The sequence below is a fragment of the Gobio gobio genome (genome assembly GCF_949357685.1).
Source record: "Gobio gobio genome assembly, chromosome: 22".
NCBI classification, from domain to species: domain Eukaryota; kingdom Metazoa; phylum Chordata; class Actinopteri; order Cypriniformes; family Gobionidae; genus Gobio; species Gobio gobio.
Window position 1 is genome coordinate 6,319,501 of NC_137118.1, and position 26,585 is coordinate 6,346,085.

General features: G+C 38.2%; 1 protein-coding gene across 2 annotated transcripts in view; it reads right to left on the minus strand.

Moving 5' to 3' along the window:
• Nucleotides 1-26,585, minus strand: part of dlg2 (discs, large homolog 2) — a 394,149-nt gene that overhangs the window by 358,303 nt on the left and 9,261 nt on the right. The window contains exon 1 of one of the 2 annotated variants that reach the window (XM_079804837.1): nucleotides 745-821. The exons of the other annotated variant lie outside the window; for it this stretch is intronic. Coding sequence (XP_079660963.1) covers nucleotides 745-778 — 34 coding nt within the window. The 5' untranslated portion in view covers nucleotides 779-821. Of the gene's footprint in view, nucleotides 1-744; nucleotides 822-26,585 lie in introns of those variants that run through there. 2 annotated transcript variants of the gene reach the window in all.

Genomic DNA, 26,585 nt, shown 5'->3' on the forward strand with positions numbered 1-26,585 from the left:
ATATTTGCACTGTAAGTGAACTGCAAAAATGCATAATTAAATAAAACAGGAAGTTGATATTTTTTGCTTACCCATCCACAGACAAATTCAGTTTTAGCGGGAAAAACATTCAATCAACTAACCTTACTTCATAACACAGAGTCTGTATTGGTCAACAGAACCACATGAGTCCTTTGCATGTGGTAATGCATGTAAAGCTGCTCAGGAGACAATATAGCGTTGCCAAAGCACAAAACAGGCATTTTCCACCTAACAAAAGAGCCATCTTTCAAACAGAAGCTTGCAGTCTATTCCATCTTTAAGAGAGAGAGAATTAATTTACATGTAAATAAAACCTAATAACAAGACTCCATTTGTTATTCCTCCTACAGATGCCCGCCTGGCCCAGCGTTTCAGAGCGAGTCAAGTTCAACACATACCAATAACACTGTTTATTCAAACATTCGAGTTGGTGCAAAGCTGCAAACCCCAACAAGATTACTTAAAATGTGATTCAGTCACTTTTGCCTCTAAAGTGGAAGCACAAATTGAAAGTGAGACCATCAAAGACTTAAATGTATGCAAATCCCGCCTTCTCAAAGAGACGTGGGTGACACAATTTGAGAAACAGTGAATGCAAAGTCTCACCAACTGATAAAAAACAGAAATATGAACACTATTCTAAAACGAACTTACAATAACTCACATCAACAACATGCATGTCAAAAAACTTTTAAAAGCAGCAGTAATTTATAATAAACTTACAGAGAGGTAAAAGTCCTCTGTTCTCCACGGACATGTTGCGCAAAATGTCATCACTGAAACAGCGAGAAGTAGTGTGTGTGTGTGTGTGTAATGCCAGATGCCTGATCTAGCAGCATGTGAGCAGACAGCTTAATCCTTGCACAGGCCTCCTGTTCCCTACAATTCAGACAATGACCTTACACCCTCACACACAAACAGAGAGAATACAGCTGATCATTATTTCAGATGCTTTATCTTCGGTGGTGTTTAAAGCGGTTTAGTGCACTCAAACATGCCCCTTGTTCACCCCGGAAAACCCAAAAATGACAGTTTCTACTTATGCATAAGAACCAAGCAGGTGGGGACTGATGATGATGTGTGTGTGTGTATGTGTGTGTAGGTTGTACCGGGGCAGCTGGGAGAGTGTTTAGGACAGTTGAACTCAGGGCACAGAGCTGAGCACATGAGGACAGAGCCCCTGCTTTCTGATTACTGTATCATCATCAGCATACTTACTCACACACACAAAAAAAGATTTGTACTGCTTGTTCAAATTGCTTAATTAAAATGAGCTAAAGCAACACAAATTGTCCTCAATTACATTTTGTCCTAACTTAAAGGGTTAGTTCACCCAAAAATGAAAATTCTGTCATTAATTACTTACCCTCATGTCGTTGGACCTCCGTTCATCTTCGGAACAGAAATGAAGATATTTTAGTTGAAATCCGATCGCTCAGAAAGGCCTCCATTGGCACAATGCACGGTTCACTCTCAAGACCCATAAAAGGTACTAAAGACGTCGTTACAAAGTCCATCTCACTACAGTGGGTCTACAATAACTTTATAAAGTGACAAGAATAGTTTTTGTGCGCAAAAAAACCCTAAATAACGACTTATATCATGATGACCGATTTCAAAACAATGCATCATGAAGCTTCGAAGCGTTATGAATCAGTGAGTTAGAATGATTACCGAAGGATCATGTGACACTAAAGACTTTGCTATCACAGGAATGAATGACATTTAAATATATTAAAATAAAAAATTACTATTTAAAATTGTAGTAATATTTCACAATATTTAATTTTAGTCTATACATTTGTTTAAATGCAGCCTATGGAAGAATAAGAGACTTCTATTAAAACATTTAAAAAACAAAAACTCAAACTTTTGGAAGGTAGTGTTATATCAGCAATTTTGCTCTTTAGATATTGGTATCAACATTAGGAATTTAGGCAGAAAGAGCCGTTTATCTTAGCAGATGGCCATAACAAATCTTATTGGGAGAAAGCTGTGAAATAAAGGGTTTGTCGTCTGCTAATCGTGTATTGTGAATCTGTTCTGATGGAGCCTTGTCAGCACACTGCTTTTCTTTGAAACATAATTACTTCATAGTGGATGAAGGCATTCAGTTCATATCTTGTCTAGAAAAATGATTAACTCGTTTTCACTGTTGACTGCACGAGAAAGAAAATGGACTGAAAAATTGCAGTTTGAAAATATTAGCTGTTCAACATGACAGAATTATCTAAACCTTCACACATTTTGGACACCTTATACAATAGGGAAGATTTTAGAACTACAAAAAAAGACGTCTGCAGTCAATTAGTCAGCTCAATCATTTAATTAACAAAGTGTTCAATGATTGCAAACACTCCAAGAACGCTTCCCTGAACTCCATCCATGGTGGATTTAGTTGGCATGTTGAATGAGGTGAGTTGTTACATGAGCAAAAGTTTGTGCACCTGGTTCTTACTTGTTGCCTATTGCAGCCAAAACATTTTACACATGGTTGACAACAGTACAGGGCTGGAAAGAACTCAATTTACCGAAACACAGAAAGCACATCTCCAAACCACAGTTGGGTCAGTAATCATTTGTGCATATAGCACACATAACCGGAAAGCAAAAAACGCTCTCTCAGTCAAGTGAACTCTAATCTGTTAGGCTGACTTTGAAAAGACAGATCGATTTGAAACATATTTAAAGTTTTCTTTGCGTTAAACTGAATCCACATGTACAATCAACATAATAATAAAGATAAACAAAATAAAGCATGTGACACAGGAAGAAGCATTTCATTCTCTCTGTGGTGACAGAAAGCACAGTTATTTATGTAGTAAGTAATTTATGACCAAATATGTTATGTTTAAAAATGCATTCTCCATACCGTGTTTGATATTAAACAGTATTATTAAAAGCTCAGAAGAGACACTGTTCCCCAGGTGGCTTTCTGTGTGCGCGCTTCAATTCTGGACCGAAAACCGAAAATGCCTTTTTTTTATAATTAATTTCTGATTTTTAATTTGTTTTTATAAAATTTTATTATTATTAGACTTTTTAATTTAATTCAATAATTTTACTGAATCTGACTTTAAAAAATACAAGCCAATAAAATAAAATAACCACAATTTTATTTAAAGTTCACTCTAAAAAAATGATGCTATATAGTACTTAAAGTGGTATTTTGGCTCGTAATTATAGGGGAACCACTTTAAGTGCTGTAAAGCATGAAATCTTGGTGCTTCAGTGGTTCTTCACCGGTTCTTTGGGATGACTGAGGTGCTATATAGTACCACTGCCGTATACAGAACCTGATAAGCCCCTGTATGGTTCTTCAGCGGTTTTTCACCGGTTCTTTGGGGTGGTAAAGGTGCTATATAGCACCACTGCCGTATACAGAACCCGTTAAGCCCATGCATGGTTCTTCAGCGGTTCTTTGGGATGGTTAAGGTGCTATATAGCACCACTGCCGTATACAGAACCCGTTAAGCCCATGTATGGTTCTTCAGCGTTTTTTCAGTGGTTCTTCAGCGGTTCTTTGGGGTGGTTAAGGTGCTATATAGCATAACTGCCGTATACAGAACCTGTTAAGCCCCAGTATGGTTCTTCAGCGTTTTTTCACCGGTTCTTTGGGGTGGTTAAGGTGCTATATAGCACTGCTACTGTATACAGAACCTGTTAAGCCCCTGTATGGTTCTTCAGCGTTTTTTCACCGGTTCTTTGGGGTTGTTAAGGTGCTATATAGCACCACTGCCGTATACAGAACCTGATAAGCCCCAGTATGGTTCTTCAGGGGTTTTTCACCGGTTCTTTGGGGTGGTAAAGGTGCTATATAGCACCACTGCCGTATACAGAACCTGGTAAGCCCCTGTATGGTTCTTTGGGGTGGTTAAGGTGCTATATAGCACCACTGCCGTATACAGAACCTGATAAGCCCCTGTATGGTTCTTTGGGGTGGTTAAGGCGCTATATAGCACCGCTACTGTATACCGAACCTGTTAAGCCCCTGTATGGTTCTTCAGTGGTTTTTCACCGGTTCTTTGGGGTGGTTAAGGCGCTATATAGCACCACTGCCGTATACAGAACCTGTTAAGCCCCTGTATGGTTCTTCAGCGGTTTTTCACCGGTTCTTTGCCATGGTTTAGGTGCTATATAGCACCACTGCCGTATAGAGAACCTGTTAAGCCCCTGTATGGTTCTTCAGCCGTTTTTCAGTGGTTCTTTGGGGTGGTTAAGGTGCTATATAGCACCACTGCCGTACAAAGAACCTTTTAAGCCCCTTTAAAGGTTCTTTACAAGCCAAAGAACCACTGTTGGTGCTGTTTAGCACCATTTTTGATTAAGAAATAAAATGCGATATGGCACCTCTTCTGGGCACATAGCACCATTTGACAAAGGTGCAGCAGAGCCATTTAAAGATATGGTGCTATATAGCACCAAAAGTAGTTCCCCTATGATTATGAGCCAAGAACCACTTTTAGTGCCATATAACAGAGTCCTGCATGGGTGTGGGTACCCAACGGGTGACCCGCGAAATTGCGTGAATATTGCTGAAACGGGTGAAAAACATCCTAACTGTGTCGGATATGGGTGCAGGTCGGGTCAGACAAAGGAGAAACACAGGTCTACAGATAACTGTGGTAACAAACCAAGCACAAGCAGTTCTATCGAACAGTATTTTTCAAAAGTGGACAGAACTAAATGTGCCTTGTAGAGATGATAAGGACACATAACCATGTTTGACGGCTTCGGCTGAAGTTGTCCTTGTGTTAATGGTCGTGTACTAACTTCTGTATGCTGGCAATAATCATTTTTGAAAGTGTGTCTATAATGTGATATGCTAAACTGATTTTATTTCGGGTGCGGGTCGGGTGGCGGTTCTATTTTAAGTGGGTCGGGTTGGGTCGGGTGAGGATTTTAATTAGTGTTGTCGGAAAACGGGTCGGATGCGGTTTTAAGCACTGCGGGTATGGGCGGGTGCGGATTTACAAAATCGGACCCGTGCAGGACTCTGCCATATAGCACCATTTTTTTTTAGAGTGTTACACAAAAATTTGAAAGAAAATAGCCCTATATTAAAATAATATTCAATATCAATATAATATTCTTCATTCAGATTGAACTGTTTAAATTTTTTAAAAAGTGTTGATTGCCATAGAAGTACAACACTTTAAAAAGTAAAAAATGTCTCAATATTGCAAAGAAACTATTCCCCATTGATTGTAATTAGAGAATGTGATGGATCTGATAAGCTGTTCAGAGTGCATCCATCTTCAGCAGCGCTATGGCTTTAGTTAGGTGTTATCAGGTATGCGATACCACAAGGAAATATCTTATCTGCTTGGTTTCCAAGGCAACCAGAAAGAAGAAGCAGAAAGATGCATACTCGTAATCACATCGGTCTATGCATGAACTCTCTTTCTTTCCAACACAGACCAACCCACAGAAGCAGAGAGAAGTGTACGCACACACATGCTCATTCACACACTGCAGATCGGCAGCTGTTCCACTCTTATGTAATGGATGGATGGTGTGGGCTCAGGGCTGTAATCTCACTCCTCTCCAGGGAGCGATTATTCCAGCTCCTTTTGCTACCCACCACCACTGCATAACACACACACACACACCTCCTTATCTCCTGACGCAGACTCCCGCCTCTGTGATTCTACATGATTCATAAAATCACATTCCTTTCTGAAAATGGCCTTTGCACTTAAATGTGTTACAACTGACACATATAGAGCTGTTGTAAAACATTAGTATCCTGGGTGGCGATTTTGATACATTTCCAAAAAATGTATTCATATCAAAAGGGATAATTAACCAAAACGAACAGGCGATGTTTAGCATAATGTCCATGCCGCTTTTTTTTAACAAAACAAAAGTGGATGGAGATTCAGTTATAATGCTCGGGTGAGCTATTCATTTAAGTTTAGATACAGTGGCACTAATGATTAAAGAAATTTATAGATTTAACAGTCTTATGGAAAATGAAGATGATTCGCTAGCAATGGTTTAGTGAGCTGAAGATTAAATCTCAGGACTGCTACAAATCACATGGCTCATATTTATCATTAGCATCTCACGTTTAGAAAACTGAAAATGTTTCTGTTCCAAAACCCCAGTAAATTGCTCCCACTCTTTACTCTAAATACTGATGTGACAAGAAGAACAGCTTGCCTCTTGGTCTTGGCATGCTGCCTCTGTTGGCTTTGATAATTCTGCATTTCTCTACTCCACCAACAAACTGACAAAATAATCTGACTAGCTGAGATCTGAGATCTGTCTAGTGTTAAAGGGGTGGTAAACCACGATTTCACTATTCTAACTTTAGCTAGCGTGTAATGTTGCTGCTTTAGCATAAACAACATCTGCAAAGTTACAACGTTCAAAGTTTAAAGCAAAGGTAGATATTTGCTTTTAAAGAAATCCATTTCTAAGAACTACAGCAAACGGCCAGTAGGCGACTACACGCATTCCTCCAGGGTTGGTGACATCACCAGGCTCAATATTTACATAAACCCCTCCTCCGAGAATATTAAATAGGGGGGGTGGGGGCGCCATTTTGTATCGCGGCGCTGTTGTGGTATAGTTAGGCTGGAGTGTTGTTGCCGCGATGCCGAGGAAACGCTGTTATATTCATCCGGATTGCAGGTCTGGGGTACTTGCTCTGTTCAGCCTTCATAGGGACAGGGGTGCGTTGCAGAGCGTTTAACATACAACATGTTATATGCACGTGTGTATGAGACAGAAGGGAACAGGCACGTGCAGGGCTCCCGCAGCACATCTCACGGAGGGAAACTTTCACAATGTTCGCGAGTTCAACACCGGATTTGCACACCGTCAGCTGCGTGAGACAAACGCGGCCAGTGTGTGAATGCACGACGCGCGCGGGGCTCCCTCCCGCAGCACATTTCACGGAGGAAAACTTTCACAATGTTCGCGAGTTCAATACAGGATATGCACAACGGCTTGACCTGAAAGCTGGATTTACAAACAGAAGCTGTTTACGGGCCACAACCTGTAAGTCTGATTTATTTTTCATCGATGTGTTTTCCTGTAATAGGTTGTAGCAAGGAAGTAAACAGATGACAACACTGTTCTGCAAACCAGTCTGTTAAATGCTCATTCATACTTAACGTTATCCGACGAACACCTATCGTTACAAACACTAACGTTAAAATCTCAACAGCGAACTTGGCATTAGTGTAAATTAGAGCTGCAACTAACGATTATTTTTTCTGTCGACTAATCTAACAATTATTTTTTCGATTAGTCGACTAATCTAACGATTATTTTCCAGATTAATCTTATGATTCTTTTTTACTGATTATTGTATTTCAAAGAGGGTAGTGAATTTGTATATTATTTTAACATGAAATCAATGAATGATGACAATATTAATTGTATTTCAGGAAAGGTAGTGTACATAGTATGCCATTTTATAATGAAATATATGAACACAAGAAGCTTTTTAAACATTATATATAATGATACTATTCATCATAAAATGTATACAGAGTAGGCCTAATTAGGAAAAGTTGTTTACTATAGGCTAGTAGTTGAGTATGATATACTTATTGATTTGTGTCAATAGTAAAAAAAAATGCACTTGTATTTATCTGCAAAAGGTTCACATACAGGAGCTTTCAGCATAGTTTTAATATAGTATAACTAGTCGTCTATTTTGAAGATACTTGTGCATAAACAACGACTAAAGCTGCCAGAAGTTTTTGCCCAAACTTCAAAGACACATTTAAATGATTAAAGCTAGAGGCGCATATCTTAACTTTAATGTTACTTTAATCATGTAAACTACCTATATACAGCATGTTTTATGCACATGTGTTTGGGACAGAGGGGAACCAGGTCGCATTAACAGGAGATATATGCAGCCCATAATAAATAAAAGCACGAGACGTACTGGGGTCGGAGAAGAACCCCGGAAAATGTGACCGTCTGTTGCAATACACGCGCCACGGTTCAGCTGCGCGAGAGAACACTGGAAGGGTTGCCAGGTTTACACAACAAAACCCACCCATTCGTTACTCAAAACAAGCCCAAAACAAGCCCAATCGCGTTTCGGGGAGGTTCTCTGGTAAACATCGCGTTCGGGGGGTTGAATATGTGTGTTTTTTTGCTTCAACCCGCGGACATGAGACACAGCCCGCGGCAACAGTGTAGAAGTAGCCCAATTCCGCGGAAAAAAGCGGACTTGGCAACACTGATTGGCAGTGTGAAAGCTCCCGCTCTCCACGCGCACAGCTTCTGCTCTGCCTGCGCGCGCAGTGTGAAACCGGCGTTACAGAGCGAACAAAGCACAGTTTTATTCAGCTTCTGTTTAAAGTACTCCCACACTTTTGAATGTCGCGGTCTGGCTTTATATGATAAATGATAATTTTCACTATGCCCGGGAGCAGAAGCTGCCATTATTCTAGATCTTCTGTTCCATTCTAGAACGTAAATAATGTGCCGCCGACGCGTCGACGCATTTCACGCACGCGTCGTTGCAGCCCTAGTGTAAATGATTCTTTGATTAGAGCTTTTATGTATTATTTATCTACAGGCATGCTAAACATGGTTCTGTGTGTGATTTGGCTACTATAGTAAAGCCAGTGTTTAGTGTTTTGGGTTAATAGTTCTTGCGACAGATATTTGGCTATAATCGTTCTAAAAATACAAAAGTAACAGTGCCATTCAGTAGCGATCATTATAGATCTGCAGTCTTTACTCTTGAGTACTGAACAGGTTCTGCTCGATCATCTTCACTCAAATGTTCTGGGTCTGATTCGGGCTCAGATTGGTGTGGTTTTATTGACGCCATCGTTTCTAATACTGACCACAGTCTACCGGTAAGGTAAGGGGCGTGACGTTTCCGACAAACGTACACTGCGGTTAGCGAATCACAACACACTGGGCCAGCTAACCAATCTGAGCCCATTGCGTATTTTTGAGGGACTGGCTTCATACAACCCGGAAAGCATCAGACCGTTTTACAAGGAGGGACAGAGCAGTGTAGAATAAATGTCAAATATATGAAAAATAATGATTTTTTTTTTTTAAACGAAGCATGAACACATGTTACAGTGCACCCCACAAACACAATCAAGCCTTCAAAACAATGTGTTTTACCACCCCTTTAAGACCTGTTCACACCAAGGACGATAACTATAACTATAACTATAGCAAACTTCTTGAAACGCTATCTTGGAATTAGGGTTGCAAAGGGGCGGAATTTCGGTAAAACTTTCCAGAGACTTTCCATGGGAATTTACAGTTTTTTACAATCGCTATGACAATTTTTTCAATAATTTTAACAAATTTCCTAAACTCTTAACGCAGTTAGCACAACATCTGTCTGTGTAGGCTATACAATTAACACATTTATTGTTGCTTTTACACAAAATGCATACAGTTAACACAAATTTAAAATGCTTGAACTTCTTTTACACACAAGCTCAACCAAGACCAAAACACTGGATTTTCACTGCCATATTAACCAATGCTTTAACACTGTCTGTCAGAACAAATAACACCATGTCCTAAACCCTAACCTTATAGACTAAAGTAAAAGTGAACAGCTGTTTATATTGAGAATTGAAACACAAATATATCCCCTGTCTTTTATTCCATTGTTACTGAGAAACAGCTGAGTGAAGTTATGCAAATATATAAATCCCAGCTGATTCCCGTCTAGGAATTGTTCAGGTGTTTATGTTCTTTCAATCTCATGACCATGGTATACAATAAAAGATGACATCTTTGGGCTGTTCTTGTGTGGAAAAGGAATATAGAGCAACACAAAGAAAGTAAGAAAAATGCCTTTATGAGGGAGAGGAAGATGAGTACCAGGACAAGGGAGAGGAATGCCTGGACAAGGGCAAGGTAGAGATTGAGGAGAGTGAATGCATGGTGACATTCAAAGAAGGGTCAGAATTAGGGTAACTGATGAAATAAGAGCTACTATCAAGAGCTACTATACAAGAGCTGCCTATCTCAATTCGTGCGGCCGAGTCTGTAGCCATTTTCAAAAAACACCTAAAGACACATCTCTTCCAGCAGCACCTGACCAATCAAGAATAGCACTTATCATTCTATTCATTTTCTGTCTGTCTAATTTATTTTAAAAAATAAATAAAAAAAATAAAATAAAAAAAAACTGTCCTGTGTGTTCTGAGCTAGATTAACTGAGACTTGCTACAGAACTTGCATACTGTTGCCCTTGACTGTTCTAGTTGCTTCTTTTGCTCTCATTTGTAAGTCGCTTTGGATAAAAGCGTCTGCTAAATGACTAAATGTAAATGTAAATGTACTATCATAGACCATGTCATAAACCATATCATACAGAGAGGCTGGTGAACGAGTACAGTCGAATCTCAGCCGGGACACAGTGGCATCCATTATCCAGATTTTTTTCCAGAAACTAACAGGTATGATATTGTATAAGGGCTTCTCCTTCTGCAAAGTGTAAACTTTTACCATGTATTTCAGTGACTGTATGCCTCTGGTCTCTAATATGTAACTGTATTTTGTCCCTCTAAGGATTCAACATCTCCCTCCCTCAGGGGGCAGAGGAAAGCTCCTAAATGAAGAACAGGAACTTGCTATTGTCAACATGGTGATTGCTGATAATGAAATAAAACTGAAGGGAATTCTATAAAATTACCCTGAGATGGGTTATTCATTTTTTGTATTGAATTTCTGCAGCAAAAGAAACAAAATGCATGCATTTACTAAACCCAACAAAACACAAATGTGGAGAGTCTTCAAACGACACACAATCTATGATCAATAAAATAAATAAATTGTATAAGGGCAGACCTGACACAAAAAATAATGCAGTTTCTGTAATTCCATCTGATGTTAGTGTTTTTATAACATTGTGCTATGATTGACTAAATGTTCCTGTTGGAAGAGAACGTGTTAGTGTATTGTGTTAGTGTGTTATTTTATTTAGAAAATAAGTGTTAGAGTTTAGTTTACAATGTGTGATTTTGAACCGTTTTGCCAATTGTGTGTGGTAGGTGTGGTGGTGCGTTAAGAGTTTAGGAAATTTGTTAAAAGTGTTGAAAAAATTGTCATAGCGATTGTAAAAAACTGTGAGCTGGGGAATTTTGGAAATATTCAAAACAGGTAAAATAAACAAAATAAAAAATCTGATTACAAATTGACCAGGGGCCTAATTTATAAAATGTTGCATAGAAACTATCCTACATTTGATCTTACGATCATTTTTCCAATGCAAAGAAATTCAAGTGAATTTGGTAGGGCTGGGTATTTACACAAATTTCACAATTTCGATTCACAAGCTTGCAATTTGATTCGATTTCGATTTGATACGATTCGATATCGATTATTTTGGATATATATCAGGTACAATACATAGCAAATTTTCTCAAGGAAAACAAATCTCTGAACTAATGCTGTAAACTATGAGTACATTAGCCTACTATCATATTGAAGGTAAAAATGAACTGATTTGTATACAAACACTTAAAACAACAAACACTGTAGATTCACTTTACAATTACATAATCATATTTTTACTCCCATTCATTTTTGGAAATATAAACATTTAAATGGTGGCAGTCAAAAAAACATGCCAGATTTATTCATACATGCATTAAATATTGAAGAACATTCCAAATTATAATGAATATGTAATATGGTGCATATATTTAGCAAAATGCTCCTCTCTAAAGTTATTTTTTCCAGCTGACTAACCAGTTTATGGACACTGGATATGGATTTTCTGAGGTAAATTGTTACGTGACATTGTTTACAAGCTGTTTTACTGACGTCTTTCCACAGTTGAAACACTGATTGAGCGATTCCATGTGACATGATAGTTGTACTGTATCTTTGAACACACTTTCAGATGCTCATTCATGTTTATTTTGCGCTGTAACTGTATTAAGGCGGAAGTCTTCTCTTGAGCTGAGCTGCGCCAGAGCGATCTCGCGCCAAAACGGTATTTGTTTTTGAATTTTGTAATTAAACGGACGTAATTTTAAATCTGAGACTTTGTTTCATATCAATAGTAACAAAGCACAAAGATTACTGGGGTTTATTGGATGGGAGGCGCATTACAATGTTCCGTTCATTCATCAAGTGCAAAAACTAATCGATTCTTGGGATTTAAGAATCGATAATGGTTCGTAAAACTGAGAATCGATTAAAATCGAGAAATCAATATTTTTCACCCAGCACTAGATTGTGCATTAAATCTGGTTGTTTTAACCAAGATTATGCTGCAAGATGTTGTTTTTTTGAACTACACTTAAGTTCCCTGTTATAGGCTAACTTTAGGTTTATTCTCATCAATTCCCATATTTTCCTGTTAGTTCCCACAGAAAGTTTCCAACTTTGAAAATTCCCGGAATTTTACAATCCTAATTGGAATCACTTTCAGAACAATAAATTATAAAATATTGACAGCCAATCAGAATCCATCCTGCTTTCAGAGCTCAAGCATTTAAAGTGGCAGACGACAAAACTGCAGTGTGTGTTTAGGATAAAATAGTGCTCTGGTGTGGAAGCTAATAGAGTTATCAATATAGATATCTTCATAGTTGATGTTTTTGGTGAATGTTCTGATCCAATCTGACTTCTGACCTGTAATGTTGCCTGAATCATAATCATACACAGTTCGTTCGTTGGCCAGAGGACTGAGCCTGGTTTCTCCCAAGGTTTTTTCTCCATTCTGTCTCCTGATGGAGTTTTGGTTTCTTGCCAATGTCGCCTTTGGCTTTCTCAGTTGGGGACACTAAATATTCAACAATATTACTGATCACCATTCACTGAGCGGCTGTATTGTGAAACTTTGTTGTTTTTCCGGTTATCACTGTAAAGCTTCTTTGAAGCAATCTGTATTGTAAAACGACTTGACTTGGGCCTTAAGATGTTATAACTGCTTCATAACAGCTGAAGCCCATGGTTTGAGTTATTAGCATGTGCAAAACACGTTTGGTTGCGACAAAGAACTCTCCACAAAAAAACATTTTTTGTGTACTGACTGATAAATCTAAGATGTAGTAAAAGTTTCACCCTCCCTCACTGAGAAAATCCTGGATCAGCACATCTGGAAGTGGAGCATAACAAAAGCTTCATAACAGCTGATGGAACGCCATCAGATACAATATTCCACCATAAGCAGTTATGGATATTCTTAACTGGTCTCATTTGCTGCAGTGCTGCCTGGTGCTCTGCTAAATTTAGCTAAATTTATGCTGAATTACATCACTACCTTTACTCATTCGTCTTCTGGAAATAAGTTTTTCTGCTTGAGGAACTGCAGCCTGCTCACTGTGACACTGGAACCCTTTCTGCTGAAGGCCAGCGTTACCATGGACACAGGCAGAGACTGCACATCTCTAATGATATTCATCTCAAAAGACTACGACAGGTGTACGTCTGACTTACAGAGTCGCCTTACACTTCCCGTCCTTCATAATTACATCCTAAATCGACACTTGTTTAAAAAGGCCATTTCAACGTCAGAGCTATTTTTTTAGTAGAAATACACTTGATCATTTCATTCAGTGTATGTTCTTTTAAATACACTCACCCATTGACATCATGGGCGAGTGTGGGCTTTCCTGTAGCTCAAACAGTAGAGCGTGCAACGGAAAGGTCATGGGTTCGATTCCCAGGGAAAGCAAGAACTGACAAAATGTAAAATATGTACCTTGAATGCAATGGAAGTCGCTCTGTGTGTGTGTGTGTGTGTGTGTGTGTGTGTGTGTGTGTGTGTGTGTGTGTGTGTGTGTGTGTGTGTGTGTGTGTGTGTGTGTGTGTGTGTGTGTGTGTGTGTGTGTGTGTGTGTGTGTGTGTGTGTGTGTGTGTGTGTGTGTGTGTGTTTTCAATTATACATCACAGAGAAGTGGATTCATAATAGACACAATGAGCCTGATACTGAAAAGTGACTTGTCTTTTAAAACTACATTAACGTTTTACAAAAATTACAGAGATAAATATATATATGTATTCAGATTAAATTTCCTTAAATATAAATATATGACTCTAGTTTTATCAAGCCTTATATTCTCTGACCAGACAGAACTAAAGAGCTCCCTCTGCTGGAAACACAAAGTTATGACACAGATTACAACCATGAAATATCCATTCACTTCATAAATTAAATAAAAATTCATAAAAATAAAGCATAAAATATTTATTTATTTACAATAAATGCCAGTATTTATACCTATATAGATAATATAATAATAATTTAATATAATTTGACCAGTTAATTGCTATTTAAAGCATTAGAAAATAATAGGGGTGGGAATCTTTTGGTACCTATTGATTTGATTCAAATCGATTCTTGATTTTGAATCAAATTTCAATTCAATTATATGCATAGATTTGATTCTTCTTTACTAAATTGTGTTACATTTCCTATTTGACTGCTGTAGACAGTTTAATAGGTCTTAAAGAAAAAAAATCCCACTGAATAAAATGTGAACCTTGACATTTATTTAGTTTTTCTTCCCATTTTAGTCAACCCACTATTATAAAAAAAGCAATTTAAGCTGACTGCACTCATTACACACATGACTGGCAGTCTTCTGTAATAAACCAAGGCAGGCAATTTTGTTCTTGTTCATTTCAAATGCTGCCAAGTTTAGTGGAAAGCTTTGCAAGCATTTTAATCTTTTGCCGTCATATTTTATCATACTTATTTTTATTTGAGATATTGTCTTTAAAAGAACAATCACGCGTAAGGTAAAACCATATCAGATTTCTGAACATTGACAATAAAAAATATTATCCCCATATTCTTGTTTAAAAATGTCCGTAAATACCACCAAAATTAGTCAAGAAAACATTCTAATTTTTTTAAAGAAATAATTATAGCTAATAAACTATTTAAAATATCTCAAATCCTAATAACATTTACCTCATGACCAGTTAAAGGGGCCTGATGAATCATTAATAAATGGATCTGAATCAAACAGGGCTGCGTTTCCCAAAATCCATTGCCACCAATGGTCTCTACGATCATAAATGTAGCTCACCATGCTTTTGAGAAATGCAGCCCAGGCTGATTTCGAACAATATTCCCACAAAGTTCCACAAGATGGCAACATTATCCTCTTTACGTGAAGAGGATTGGAGTCCCGCTGCCATAAGCACACAGAGAAACCCGAGGTGGGCTCAGCAGTTTCTATGTGGTTGAGCTCTGAAGCTAAAGGCTTGGTAAGGAAAACATTCGCACATTACATTAGCATCTTTAGACCAGCATTTATATCTTCCTAGAAGCTCCATTGTCCTTGAGGGCATCTGATCATTTCCAGCCAACTGTTTCAAAAGTGGTGCCAAGGCTGGTACTCAACCAAATGCATGGGCATCACATTTCTGTAAACACAAGCTTATTATAAACCCAAATTATACTATCAAATAACTATTTATAAAAAACACCAAGATTTAAAGTCTTAAAAAGCACTTTCGTTTTTAAACCAATAGCACAAAAAAAAAATCTGTCATTTACTCACAACTTCAAATTAAATAGAGTTTGTTTATTGTCCTTTTCAATGCTTGCCAGACAAGGTGAACTGTTGTAAGGGCCGAGTAAAGACTCACATTTCTACTTGTGTGTTCCGCAGGAAAGAAACAACATACAGGAATTGATGACATTCTCATATTCAAAGGGAAGCATTCTTTATAGCATGCGGAAATTATAATATAATATTAAATACATATTCAAAATCATAATAAAAATAAACAAGAGTACATTTTCTGTTCTGAATAAATGATAAATTATAAACAATAATAAATTCAATATGTTAATGAAGTTACAGTATACATTTTAATATAAATGCACTGTTTGTATTGATGTAAAAATGCCAAAATGAGAGTTTTACGCCAAGTTTCACAGCCAAAACGGTCAGTCTGCAATATTTGCATGATTGGTCAAACATCTTTTTAGGAATATTCATATCAGAGATGACCTAACTTGAAAATGAGTATGCCTCAAATACATACACAAACTGCAACATCAACGCTTTAACTACACTCAGGCACATCTGATAAACAACCTGTAGCAACAGAGGAAGATCTCTGTAACATTAAGATGAGATTCAGTGACCCACTGGTCCTGTTAGCGTTCTTATCTGGAAGAGCTTTACGCCGCTGTGATCTATGCTCTTATTAATACAGCTCATGACACCTGTAAGAAAACTAGTAACCTAATTCATATAATCACTCAAGACAATCAGTCATTATCTTCACAACTCTCACACAAAAAATGTACTCGCAAACTGCACAATGAAGCGCTGATCTCAGATCTGGGTCATACCTGACAATCACTGACGAACGAGATTACCCAACCGGTAATTCAAGCCAACAGTCTCTGACAAAAGTCCTCATCCAGAATCCCCCAAATTGAGGCATGGCTTCCACCACCATGTGAGGCGCGTAAACTCACATCCACTTGTTTTGGGAAATGAACAGGACCAGATGAAAGAGTGTGAGTGAGTGTGTGTGAGAGAGAGAGAGAGAGAGAGAGAGAGAGAGAGAGAGAGAGAGAGAGAGAGAGAGAGAGAGAGAGAGAGAGAGAGAGAGAGAGAGAGAGAGAGAGAGAGAGAGAGAGCATGCTACATGAAGACTAGATTATTCTTGAGCAGAAAAAAATCATGCAAGAACCATGTCGTCTGTCAATAAAGTTAATCAAAGAACAAAGAGAAAATTGTAGCTTTAATAAGGATTAATCTATATTTAATTTATTATTTATGCAGTTAGGACTGTAAAGTGTTTGATAACTTTATTCAGTTTCTGTGTCTAACAGGTAGGTCACAGGTAAATATGACATTTATTATAATGGGTTTATGTGAAGATTGTTTTGTTCACTTAAATTAAAAGTTATTTTTCTAAAGCCTAATAAATATTAAAATTGATAGATTTTAATTATGCTGTAATGTTAAATGTCTCTCATTAATGTTTCATAGAGACATCAGTATCAGTATTAGTATCAGTGATACTGGGCTGGCCTTCATTCATAAAAAGATGCCATTACAACAAATATTTAAAATATACGGTTGTTTCTACATTAATTTGGAGAGTAACTGTGAAATTATTACAGTATAAAAATATTTAAAACTTTGTAATCGCAATTAATTACGGAACAAATGTGTGATTGATTATACTATATATACACTCACCTAAAGGATTATTAGGAACACCTGTTCAATTTCTCATTAATGCAATTATCTAATCAACCAATCACATGGCAGTTGCTTCAATGCATTTAGGGGTGTGGTCCTGGTCAAGACAATCTCCTGAACTCCAAACTGAATGTCAGAATGGGAAAGAAAGGGGATTTAAGCTATTCTGAGCGTGGCATGGTTGTTGGTGCCAGACGGACCAGTCTGAGTATTTCACAATCTGCTCAATTACTGGGATTTTCACACACAACCATTTCTAGGGTTTACAAAGAATGGTGTGAAAAGGGAAAAACATCCAGTATGCGGCAGTCCTGTGGGCAAGAATGCCTTGTTGATGCTAGAGGTCAGAGGAGAATGGGCAACTTTGACTGAAATAACCACTCGTTACAACCGAGGTATGCAACAAAGCATTTGTGAAGCCACAACACGCACAACCTTGAGGCGGATGGGCTACAACAGCAGAAGACCCCACCGGGTACCACTCATCTCCACTACAAATAGGAAAAAGAGGCTACAATTTGCACAAGCTCACCAAAATTGGACAGTTGAAGACTGGAAAAATGTTGCCTGGTCTCGATTTCTGTTGAGACATTCAGATGGTCGAGTCAGAATTTGGCGTAAACAGAATGAGAACATGGATCCATCATGCCTTGTTACTACTGTGCAGGCTGGTGGTGGTGGTGTAATGGTGTGGGGGATGCTTTCTTGGCACACTTTAGGCCCCTTAGTGCCAATTGGGCATCCTTTAAATGCCACGGCCTACCTGAGCATTGTTTCTGACCATGTCCATCCCTTTATGAGCACCATGTCCCCATCCTCTGATGGCTACTTTCCGCAGGATAATGCCCCATGTCACAAAGCTCCAATCATTTCAAATTGGTTTCCTGAACATGACAATGAGTTCACTGTACTAAAATGGCCCCCACAGTCACCAGATCTCAACCCAATAGAGCATCTTTGGGATGTGGAGGAACGGGAGCTTCGTGCCCTGGATGTGCATCCCACAAATCTCCATCAACTGCAAGATGCTCTCCTATCAATATGGGCCAACATTTCTAAAGAATGCTTTCAGCACCTTGTTGAATCTATGCCACGTAGAATTAAGGCAGTTCTGAAGGCGAAAGGGGGTCAAACACAGTATTGGTTAGGTGTTCCTAATAATCCTTTAGGTTAGTGTATATAGAGAGCAGCAGAAGTGTTTATTCCTGCCTTGTAAATGTATTTAATTTCATTATTATTTATTTTCATAATGATCTCTTAATCTTCAGCAGAGGATTAAGTTTTGAATTGCACGGCTCTCTCGCGAGAAGGGAATCAAACTGACACTTTCCATGTTCTGTGTGACTGGCTGTTTGCCGCACGTGTCACACTTTCAGATGCACACTCTTCAGACTAGAGCTTAGATCGGGCTCAAAAAATCACGCCCGACCCTACCTCAGCCCGTTGTGTCTGAGCATTGTGTCCGACACATTAACTGTAATTATGAGCCCGAGCCCGATTTAAACCTGATAATTTTTTAACGAGAACGAGCCTGTAATGAGCGAAGCGGACCGTTGTGACGCTCAACTCAATAATCCGCTCTATGCCAGCGCTCCACTCATGAACCCTCACCGGTAAAATGACGTTCGCTCAAATCCCACTCAGACATGACATTTATCTTTACTGTAGCCTGCTATACTTGTTATAGCCATTAAACAATGTATTTTGTTTCATATTTATGTTTAAATATTATAATGTTATTTTTACATTTCATCTGATTATGAAAAGTGCAAAGATTCGAGTGGGTCAGAAATTATTTTGGTGTTTTTATATTTTGTTTAATATTAAGTTTTGTTTTGTAGAAAGCCTTTCTTTAAAGTGATTTCGTTTTGTATAAATTGTATCTCAATTTGAATCAATGTTTCATCAGCCAATTGCCTGGATTTAATAAATAAGAAGCAAATAGGCTATAGCAGACAATAATCGTGACATGAATGCGTTGGAGCGATCACTTTCATTGCACATGAACTGGAGCGCTTCTCATAAATAAACCGAAACTCAGCGGGATACTTGCCTCACAGACATGAGAAATAATTTATAGAAAGCTTGAAATGTCCACTTTTAAACAAAACAATTCGAAACAAAAAGAAATAGTTAAGCAAAGCGCAGTGTTCACGCGAGCAGCTCATGACTGGCGTCTCAGAGCGGTTCTGTTCAGAATGCTGCGCTTCATCACTGCTTGTGCTGTGAGTTTAACACACATTTTTAGGCTAATCCTGACTTGTGCAACTTTGTACACATTTGTTTCTTAGTTGTAGTATTAGTTCTTACTTTGCTAAATATATATATAGCTATTTTTTCTGATTATGGCATAGCTTTTCTGCCCACCCAATTTGGCTAATAAAGTAATGATTAAAAAAAGACAAATGTTTGATCGAGGGCCCGGCTTGGGCAGAGAATCTAAACTCTACTTCAGAGTTAATTACAAACTGGATTAAACATGAGTTGACAGAGAATGTTAACGTTGTGAGCCCGCTGAATCTGATCTAAACCAGGTCTTCGTAATCCTTATTGGATCCTTCTGTCTGCTACAAAAAACCAGACTAAACTTTGATGAGCGTTCTGGAGCTCTAGAAACTCTTCGTTTTGTTCTAGCTGTGAAGCTCGGTCCAAATAAAGACCGCTATTCGCCATCCGTCCCCTGGTATCAGGAACTCCCCTCCTGCAAGAGTAACAGATCTGATTACAGTTTAGCAGCAGGAGCAAAAAAAAAAGCTTCTCGTGGGACGGTCTCTCTGTGAAACAGGAGTGCACCGTCATGGCTCTTCTATTAAGAGGGCAGCGTCCAACCTTGTTCAGATGACAGTGATAAATAGGGCCCATTAAAAACCTCTATGGAACAAATTGGCAGACTGTAGTTGGTTTCCCGATTAGGCCGCAGCAGCTCAGTATCTAAAGGATTCCAATGAGCAGCTGTGATGGAGAATATTTAGCCAGGAAATCTCATCAAAGAAGACTCGAAAATAAGACAAAGCCATTCAAGACAACTTTGATTCAAACAGTTAAATATTGTACACATACAACCTTATTTTTCTGGATGAATAAGAGAGTGGGTGCACGTGCTTTCTTGTCATTAATAACACAGCCATTACATTTTGGCTTCTCTAACTACTAAAACTACCATAATATTACTATAATGTGCTGTAAATCAAAATCTCAAGACCTTTAGAGTTACAACTTCCAATCAACAAAATCTCAAGGTACATTTTAGATTTTTTATGTATGCTTTTTGAAAGAAACTTCCAAAGTGAACCTGCACATGCAGAACAGACTTTCACAGAGTTCTCAAAGCCCACACAAAAGACAGATAACTATAACGATAACTCTATTAGCATCCACACCAGTGAACAATATCGCTCTGTTTATTCTAAGCGCTCTGCAGTTTCGTCGTCTGTCACTTTAAATGCTTGAGCTCTTTAAAGCAGGATGGATTCTGATTGGCTGTCAATGTTTTTATCCTTCATCAGTTGGAAAAAATCGTTTCTCTGTGCCATTATTGTTATAGTATGGACTCTGTGACTCTATGATTTTTAGAACTATATATAGTTATCGTCCTTGGTGTGAATGAGCCTTTACACATCCTGTGCCTCTTGCATATGTTTATTAAAAGGTTAGTACACCCAAAAATGAAAAATGGGTCATCATTTACTCACCCTCGTTTCCTTCCAAAGATATATGACTTTATTTTTTGTTACACATCATTTTTATTTATTATTTGTCTATAAATTGGAAGTAAATGTGCTCCAATGTCATTTGATTCTTAATGTTCTTCAGGATGTCTTCTCTGTTGCGCAGAAGAAAGAAACACATGCAGTTTTGGAATGACATGAGGCAGAGTAAATGATGGCAAATTATTCATTTTTTGGTGGACTATTCCTTTAAATGTGTCTATGCATTCAAGTCTATAGTATTCCATTACACATTTACTTTTCACCATATTCCCTAAAAATGTGTGCAGGAAATGCAATCAGGGATGGCCTAACTAAGATACCACAACACTATGTTCAACAACCTGTCAGGTGTAAATGACTGACAGAAGTGTGTGTGTGTGTGTGTGTGTGTGTGTGTGTGTGTGTGTGTGTGTGTGTGTGTGTGTGTGTGTGTGTGTGTGTGTGTGTGTGTGGGGATGTCCCCACAAAGATGGCAATATCCGAAATCCTCGTCCTTGTGGGGACATTTTTTGGTCCCCATGAGGAAAACATCTTATAAATCAGACTAAGTGATGTTTTTTGAAAATGTAAAAATGCAGAATGTCTCCTGTGATGGGTAGGTTTAGGGGCAGGGGCAGTGTAGGGGGATAGAATATACAGTTTATTCAGTATAAAAAGCATTACGCCTATGGAAAGTCCCATATAAAACATGAAAACCCAACCTGTGTGTGTGTGTGTGTGTGTGTGTGTGTGTGTGTGTGTGTGTGTGTGTGTGTGTGTGTGTGTGTGTGTGTGTGTGTGTGTGTGTGTGTGTGTGTGTGTGTGTGTGTGTGTGTGTGTGTGTGTGTGTGTGTGTGTGTGTGTGTGTGTGTGTATGTGTGTGTGTGTGTGTGTGTGTGTGAGTGTGTGTGTGTGTGTTTCCTGGTCAATGGGAGAATAGGTTAAGTGGTTAAGAGGGCGCACTTCTCTGGCATGATGGCACACTGTCCAGATTACACGCATGCTAATGCCTTCTAAGATGATTATTACTGCTATTTCAGGAAGTGACCTCAACCTTTAACGGCATTTTATTGAAAATCAATAGAAAGGGGACAAGTTTGACAGATCTGCATGATTGTTTTTTTGTTTTTTTTTTTGTTTTTTTGTATCAAAGATGCAAGTTAATTACACAGTTCTAAATGTGTTAAATGTATTACTACATTCTGCCGTCATCTTTGAATGATTTCAAGAGGGCAGCAAAGAACATGAAGGCCTGTTTGGCTCACGCCACCTTTTCAAATGAATAGAAAGCATTCTGCCGAGAACAGATGACAATCAGTGGGTTGAGGTAAAGGTCAGAGAAGAAAAACAGATATTCAGGGTATAGACAGGAAATAGAGGGTGATATTTAAATCCCTGCCCCCAAATCATAATACAACCGCTCAAGCAATTATACACACAACTGTGATTTAGCATGTTGCATCTGAACACATTGTTTTTTAATTATGCAATTTTTCTGCATGACTACTTTTCATCAAACTCATTGAAAGCTTTCTGAGGTAATAAAACCTATAGAGCAAGTCATATCAAGCAATAGGGCCCGATTCAAACGCCATGACAAAACAAACGTTGCTAAAAGATAAAGAAAAGATTCAGAAATTCTGCATAAGATGTGTGAATGTTAAAGGAACACACCGACCTTTTGGGACTTTAGTTTATTCACCGTATCCCCCAGAGTTAGATAAGTCCATACATACCATCCTCATCTCCGTGCGTGCCATAACTCGCACCCACCGCTAGCCTAGCTTAGCACAAAGACTGGAGGTAAATGGCTCCAGCTAGCCTACTGCTCAGTGTGACAAAATAACGCCAACATTTTTACACATTTACATTTGTGACGTGTTTAGTTACATTGTGTAATGATATTACGCAGCGCCTGAAAATAGTCCCCAGCACGCTGCCTGTGCAAGCAGGTTGTCACGTTGGTGATGTTGACGGAAGTTAACGCTGTGTAATATCATTGCGCCGCTGCACCCATGGTACGACAGCAAAATTCCTTGTTTATTACGCAGGAATTAGAGTATAGTTCCTAGGCATATCCGCCTAGAAAATCGCAACTTTTAATTTTCCATCAGTCTTAGTAGATGATGTAACTATACACATCACAACATGTAAATAGGAAAATGTTGGCGTTTTGTCACTTATTGAGCAGTAGGCTAGCTGGAGCCATTTACCTCCAGTCTTTGTGCTAAGCTAGGCTAGCAGAGAGTGCGTCAGACAGAGTTATGGCACGCACCAGGGATGCCACAATTTTCAATATAATATTGAACCGTTCGGTACGGCATTCACGGTTCAATACGCGCTTGTGAATTGCGTTTTTTTCGGTTTTGCATAATTAATTATTTTTCAACAAATTCTATAATTTGCCTCCATCCCAATACTGAACAACGCGACATACATTTACATCACACGTTAGTTGTAGAGTTATACTCACGGAACACTATAGTTATTCACAATCAAGAAAGTTCATTCTTTGAATGCGTTTTAAAGCCTTGCCGGCTCATTCGCGTGCGCGGTTTTTAACATGCGCTTTTCCGAACGCCTGTCAAACACGTGATTACTGGACTAAGTAACGTTAGTCGTCTTACTGCGCTAATGCTGTCAAATACACACAAGGGTTAACATAAACACAGTCGGTTATGTCTAAAGTGAAAGTAAAATCGGCATGTGTCACGCTGTCCTTAAAGGGACAGTTCACCTGTAAAATTATGTCATTATTTACTCACTCTAATATTGTTCCAAACCTGTATTGATTTCTCGATGATAGAATTTTCATTTTTGAATCAACTATCCCTTTAATGTTAATACAACAACAAAAGACAAAGAGAAAATCCCTCACTGCTCTTGACTGAAAAACTAATACAGTAGCTTTAATAAGAATCAATGTATATTTTATAGTGAAGTCTATGTAGTGTTCTTTTTACATTTATTCATTCAGTTTCATACTTAAATGCTGCTGTACTGCTTTGAGCTGCCAGTGTAAATCTTTATATATATTTTTATTTTATATTTTACAATACACTAGGAATGTGTACAAGGGTAAAGTTTTAAGTTTAAGTAAGGGTTTTCAATTCTTTTAAGTATAATAAAGAAAGAGTTTTGCAATAAAAAAATGTATTTTTTCTCCTTAACCTCTTGCTGTTCCTGTTGCCTAAGAATAGAATAGCAAAAAACTGACTAGTTAATCTGTCTGATTTCCCGATTCGATTCGATTACGATTATTGAAGTCCCGATTCGATTACAGTCGATTTTCGACTATTAACGATTCTCGGTTAGCGATTATTGATTTTCAATTTCACAACAGTAAACGAAAATACACTACAAAGTGATTGCAGTATAAAGAAAAAAGTCAGCTACTGAATTACTTAACTCTTTTATTGAGTAACAACAACTCAAAGCACTTGTCGTGTAGTGTCGTGTAGTTACACAGAAATGAATACATCACATTGTGTTGTGACTCATCAAGTTGAACTAAACAATAACAAATAAATGAAAGGCTTATTTCCTTTAGGAAGTAGATCAGAACCAACATACTGTAGAAATTTGACAATTTTCTTCTAGAAAGACAACGTGTTCAGGTGGAGGAAGACTGCAGGTTGCAGTCGAAACATGTCAAGGTAAAGAAGAAGTTTTCTCCACCTAAACACCTTGTCTTTCTAGAAGAAAATTGTCCAATTTAATCATTAAGAAGACAAAATGAACATTTTTGAACAACTTACTGTAGCTTCAGCTAGGGCTGGGCGATATGACGAAATATATCGTCTGGACGATAGAAAATGTCTATCGTTTTATATAAGGCTCTATCGTTTACACCACGATAAGGCGTTTACGGCAGAATTTTACGTCAAGATGCACCTCACGCCACGGCATGCCCATGCACGCTGCAATACATAAACAAACATGGAGGTAGACGGTAATAGACGCGGTTCAGACCAGGGTAATTCTCAACAAGATGACCAGCCTACCCAAACCGAGGAGCTTGTACCTAAAAGAGGGGTGACTTCTGTTGCATGGACGTGGTTTGGATATAAGAAGACCGACTTACACCAGACAACAGTTGTTTGTAAAGTCTGCCGGCTCCCAGTGCCAACAACGGATTCCATCACTCAGTGTTTCCCACACATAGACGAATCCGTTGCGGTGCGCCACATATTGCGCGTCGTTATTCTTTTTTTTCCTTTTCTTTTTTACCCTGTTTAAAACACGCAGCGCATTCAGCTGCACTTTCTTTACCTGCTCTCCCTCACTCGCGTCTCTCGCTCTCAAACGCCAAACCTGCTTAGTGCGTTATAAAGCAAAGTCTAAGCTTTTACATTTTTAAAAGTTTTAATACGGAATTCAAACAATAAATAGCGTTTTGGCGCTAATGTGGCATAACAGTTAAAGCCAGAGGCGACGTGCTCTATACTTATAGCACTGGATCAATACATTTGAATGGATAGACGACAGTTTCACTATTCAGGTGTTTGCAGCAGGTTTTGGTAAACAGTACAGCATAGTGTGCATTGATTATTACGTCAACCACATTTACAGTATCATTTTATTATGGAGAGTGAAGGAGATGCAACATCTTGACATTAATGTTAATGTTTTTCTTGTATTTAGCCCTCAGGTATTCCTCACTTATTGGTTACACTTGTACTCATTGGTGGTCAAATGTGACCATACACCTTTACTATTTTTCAATTAAATAAATGTTCTATATTTTAGTTTAATTATATTTATTAAATATTTTGAGGAGATCTTTTGGTACTAAATAGGCCTATTATTTGTGCAATAATTGTCCCATTAATGACCATTTAATTAATTAAATAATATAATATACTTCTAATATATTTTTTTCTTATTTAAATTACAATTAGTGTAGCAATTAATGTTAACATGGAGAAATCCAATGCAAATTAGAGTCATTATGTGTCTGGAAAAATAATTAATTTCATTTGTAATGCCATGGTTTACCCACTATAGGTGTCTGTGTGGCTCTTTAATCAATATACATGTGTCTAGTCTAGTTGCTCAAAAAAAGTATTGCAGATCATAACTGCTTACTTATTTTTAGGTTTTGCATTTGAATACATTTAGACATGATCAAACACTAGATTTCTTTAAATGTGAAATTTTAAAACATTAATAACTTGCATCCTAATATTTTTAATGATACTTATACAAGCACACACAAGTGAATATTAATGAATGTGAGCATCACCTGCAACTCAACCTTGCAAAGACTGAACTGCTTGTGGTCTCAGCCAACCCAGCACTTCATCACAATCTCTCCATTCAGCTAGGTTCATCAACCATAACTCCGTCCAGGACAGCCAGGAATCTTGGAGTTGTGATCGATGATCAGCTAAAATTCACTGACCACATTACTGCAACAACCCGGTCCTGCAGATTTGCATTATACAACATTAGGAAGATTAGAGCCTTCCTATCTGAGCAGACCACACAACTCTTGGTCCAAGCTCTTGTTCTCTCCAGACTGGACTACTGTAATGCTCTTCTAGCAGGCCTTCCGGCATGCACTATCAAACCCTTGCAACTGATCCAGAATGCAGCGGCGAGGGTGATCTTTAACGAGCCGAAGAGAGCGCACGTCACGCCTCTCTTCATCAGACTCCACTGGCTACCAATAGCCGCTCGCATCAAATTCAAGGCACTGGTACTCGCCTTCAAAGCAACCACT